The 5,000-nt window shown below is 37.0% G+C and overlaps 1 protein-coding gene across 1 annotated transcript in view, besides 1 other annotated feature; it reads right to left on the bottom strand. All coding sequences in view use genetic code 11, as the record gives it.

Moving 5' to 3' along the window:
• ycf2 (hypothetical chloroplast RF21) overlaps positions 1–5,000 on the bottom strand; it is a 6,864-nt gene that overhangs the window by 370 nt on the left and 1,494 nt on the right. Inside the window, exon 1 of the mRNA in view lies at positions 1–5,000. This exon is cut by the window's left edge and continues 370 nt beyond it; it is cut by the window's right edge and continues 1,494 nt beyond it. Within this exon, the coding sequence (YP_004841827.1) occupies positions 1–5,000 (5,000 nt within the window).
• Positions 1–5,000: part of an inverted repeat (repeat region IRb) that runs on past both edges of the window.

Genomic DNA, 5,000 nt, shown 5'->3' with positions numbered 1-5,000 from the left:
TTGAATAGGAAAAAGAGTGGATCTGCAGGATCCCAAATGAATTGGCTTATTCGAAAAAAGCCTTGTTCTTTGGAAGATCTATCTCGTGTCTGGTACTGCACGGTTCCACTCTGCAAGAACTCCAAATCATTCTCTTGAAGCTCATCCTCTTTATCATAAATGATCCGCTTGCCCCGAAATGACCTAGCCCAATAGGGAAATCCCAATTCATTGAGCCTTTTGATACAATCAAATAGAAAGCCCCAAGGGCGCCATATTCTAGGAGCCCAAACTATGTAATTGAAGAAATCCTCCTCTATCTCTATCTGTTGCGGGTCGAGGACTCCTTCCCCTTCTTCAAACTCCGATTCGTATTGTTGATAGAGAAATCTCTGATCAACGATAGAACAAGATCCATTTTGTATCATATCTAAGGGATTCCTGGGTTCGGGCCGAAGAAGCAATGTCACTCGATCATTATCAAATCGACTGCAATCTTTTTCTGTCCGTGAGGATCCCAACAGAGCGCCTTCTACTTCTAATAGGCCATGAACTAGATCAGAATCATTCTCAACGAGTCCATAGATCCCATTTTTTTCATCGGGTCCGGGTAGAGACCAAAGGTCTTGAACGACCAATCCGGCAGAACAAATCAAAACATAAAGAAGTATCATTAATTTCTTCATGCTCGTTTGAAGTTCGAAGTACCAGTTGTACAAATAAGAACCCCCTTCGTTACATGATTTCTTCTTCATATAGATAGATATAGGATCTATGGAGCAATTACTTAGAAGTACATTTTGTGCAACAGCCCTTCCTATCTGATAGAAAAGGATCGCATGATCCTGAAACGATCTTACCTGGGATAGCAAATCCCAAGTTTGTCTATGAAGAGCAGATTGAATTATATTAGTGTCTATAATTGATTTCTTCTGCGTAATACTAATCGATAGGGCCTCATTGGTAAGTGCTACAAGATCTCGTACATTGGAACCCATGGTTATGGAACCGAATCCATTAGTATGGAACATTTTCTTTTCCAAGCGAAATCCCCTAGTATATGAAAGAGTGAAAAAGTGCTTTCGTTGTTGTGGAATAAGAAGCCTTCGTATTTTAATGCATGTATTCAATTTATTCGGAGCTATTAGAGCGGGATCCACTTTTTGGGGAATATGGGTCGAAGCAATAACAAGAATATTTGTAGTGGAACATCTTTCAAAATCCCTGGAGAGATAGTTCACTAATAGACCAAGGGATAAGTAATTCGACTCAGTCACATACAGATTATGAATGTTTGGAATCCATATTATGCAAGGAGACATTGCTTTTGCTAATTCGAATTGAAGGGTGATATAAAATCGGTCTATTTCCAGCATCATATCCTTAGTTAGCGCATTCATCATAGTTAGAAGCTCCAGCTCCGTATCAAGGTCACGGTCGATATCGTCACTATCATCAATATCGCCACTATCATCAATATCGTCACTATCATCAATATCGTCACTATCATCAATAAGAAAACCCTTAGGCTTCTTATCCAGCAACTTGTTCAGAAATACTGTAACGAAAGGAAGATAGGAGTTTGTCGCTAGGTATTTGACCAAATAGGATCGTCCAGTTCCTATAGAACCTATCACTAAAATACCCCTAGAGGGGGGGAGGGCTAATAAGCGGAGCGAAAAGGGTTTTCCATGAGATGGGAAATGAAAACTATTAGCCCCACACGAGGTTTGTGAATAAGTGATTGTCTGATAATGAGCAAGGAATGTCCGTCTTTCTGCTAAACAGGATGTATTGAACTCATAATTCATTAGATACTTTTTATGAATGTCAACTAAGTATCGTAAGTAAATTACTCCCGGTTGTTCAATCATTTGATAACCAGAGTCATTCTTTGATAAATGATCACTATGAGTCAGACTCAATAGAATTTGATCAATCCTTTTTTCTGTCGTTAAGGTGGAGAACTGAATCAAGAATTCTCTTTCTTTATCATCAATCGAATCACTGTTCGAGACCCAGGATTGGATTTTCTCATCAATCCAATCACCGTTCACATTTTTTCTTATCAATGAATATATCTCTTTACTTGTATGACTTAGATGTCTCGTATTTCTCGAAAAAGCGATTCGATTGATGGGATTTGGTATGATACTTATGAGATCGATGAGATTGATATTCCAATCTTTCTTCTTCGAACGTATTGATTTGACCCCATAAGCGGGACCGCCACCCCATAGCATGTTGCCACCAGAAGCAGAACCCCATATTTCTTCTAGAGAATCTCCTAATTGTTCCAGAGCAACTAGAAAGAGATTCTTTAACCAGAAAGAATTCCTGGGATACCTATCCAGAAGTTTTCGCAACTCAATCATGTATGATGGAATCATCAAAGATTTGACCTTTTCGAACTCTGTCTGTAACTCACTATAGGCTCGAGAAACAAAGAGAAGATGTGTACGAACGAGATATACAGCAATAAGAAGAAGGAAAAGGATTGAATAGAGGAACTCCCGAACATTTGGCCATCTCAGATGTGTCGATATCGATGGTGACTCATTATTTCGATGAATCATTTCTTCGGACAGAAGAAGATTAGGTAAACACTTACTCGAAATCTCACTTATCAGATTCCATTGTAGAAGACACAATTTTCTCTGAAGAATTCGCCATGATATTATGCATGGATCATATATATCATGAAAAATGTATACAAATTTTTGGATGCTACTTAGTATCGCCAATAGGTCTGAAAAAGTATCTAAAAATAGCAAATTTAGATATTTGTACCCTGTCGAAGTAAGGAACCATGGCATATATGTTTGGAATAGATTCCATTTTGAGAGAGTTGAAAAAGCACTATCTCGTTGAAAGGTTCTATACATCTGCCCTTTCTCAAGGCATTTCTTTAGACAAAGACTCCGTTTTTTCCTCTTTTCGGATGGTAAATATTTCTCAGAACATGGAGTGTGAATCAAACCCATGTTTGAATTGAAATTGAGATACTGATGCAAGTTCTTCCCCTCTGAATCAGATAGATTCATATCTGAAAGAGGTTGACAATAAGTTCTTTCAAAATTGACTATTTGTCCCTCTGTTAGAGGTGTTCCAGAAATGTCTGCGATCGAGTAAATAGCTCGACGAACGAATGGATCGGATCGAATTGGAAAATGGAAAGATTTGTACAAGTTATACCTTTCGTCACCACTTTGTGGAAAATCGTTAGGTATGAATATGTTAGATACCTGTGACTCGATTGGTGAAATAGTATCTCTCTCCAAAAAAGCATGTTTTTTTTTACCGCCGCACAAAGAAAATATTTTGTTGCGAATGAACAAGATATTGAGGAATTGTCCATACGTAAAATCATAATTATTGATACGGGCCTTTTCCACATAATCCACATAAAAAGGGAATCTTTTGTTACAATAGAAGCAGAAGTGATGTGGATTATTCAAGAATCGAAGTCGAGTTGCTTTATAAAAAGAAGATATCAATGAACTTCTATGAAATGGTTTCACGGGATTTAGCCAATTGTCTTGATCGTGGGATATCATTGAGAAATAGGAATCCGTGTTATCAAAGGATTTCCTGCGATTATTTCTAGTATGGAATGAGTCAATCATCCACTTTGGTATCTTATTGAACAAAAATGGTGATATTGTTCCTCCATTGATCAAGAATTTCGATTTTTGGGAAGTATAATGATCATCCAATAAGAAGGGTTTCAATTTTTTCAAATGAACGATTTGAAGACCTATTGATTCTAACAACTGATTGCAGAGTTGATCATTCGGACCTTTCAATTCATAGATGTGGATCTCGGACCTATGAAGGGGGATATTCCCGAAACTCACAAAGAAAAAAGGAAGTGAGTTAGACAAAAAGAGAAGAAACTTGGACAAAAAAACAAGTAACTTGGACAAAAAGAAACGAAGTGACTTAGACAAATCTTTTTTATCGATAACCTCAGACCAATCAATCGAATATTGATTAATACGTAATCGATCGAACACTACTTGAAAATGAAAATGGCTCTTCTGCTCAGAAATGAAATGTTCCTGGAAATTCTTGCTCCCATTGGACCATTTGTATCTATATGCATTAGGATCCCGATTCATGGATCTCTCGGTTCGAGAAATCAAAATAAGAGGATCGAACCATTTCTTCTGACCCTTTTTGAAATTTGATAAATGTTGGTTGATCGTATATTTCATTATAGTTCTATGATTCAGAGTATCATTTCCTATTTGATCCCTTTGAATTCCATATTCCAAGTCGCGATCGGATCTATTCATTAAAAAGAATCGATTCAATACATTTCTTATGTACCCATAATATTGGATTTGAATCAGATTTCGGATCAATCTATATTGATTGACTGCCTCCATTATGTTGTTGCTAGCAAATACCACTATTTTTTGTTTTGGATCTTCCAAATCATTCCCGGGGGAGGTCCGGACCCATTTTTTTCTGATCCTTCGATAAAAAGATTCATTCTCTTCATAAAAAATAGGAGGTAGAACCAATAAATATTTCTTTTTCGATTCATCCCTGGAGTTGAATACCTCATTCAAGAATTGTTTTTGATCCAATCCGTAGGAATCAATAGAAAAGGCAAATCCCTTATGATACACCAGATCCGGCTCGGTTATTGATAGAGTGAATAGATCTGCCATTTCTTGAAATCTCTCTTCTGATTCAAAATCGTGGTGTAACGTGTATCCCCTCCTGTTCCGGTCATGGAATAGATGAAATAAATAAATAAATGGATTTTTGTTCAAGAATGAAATCTTATTGGAACTGTCCATATCCAGTTCATCCTTCGGAACCATATCACATCCCGGATCTGATGAAATAGGATGAATTGAGACGGTATTTTGTAAATACGTAATTATCTTGAATATATTAACTATTTCTTTATTTTCCGATCGACTGGAAGGGACAAAAGAAACATCTTGTTCTTTCTTCAACAATTTCTGATCTCTAGTGGACCTCTGAATAGGATTCGAACCCATATG

Source organism: Cucumis melo, chloroplast (genome assembly GCF_025177605.1).
Source record: "Cucumis melo subsp. melo chloroplast, complete genome".
Classification (NCBI taxonomy): domain Eukaryota; kingdom Viridiplantae; phylum Streptophyta; class Magnoliopsida; order Cucurbitales; family Cucurbitaceae; genus Cucumis; species Cucumis melo.
Note: the sequence above shows the minus strand (reverse complement) of the source record. Positions and strands in the feature narration are given on the sequence as shown.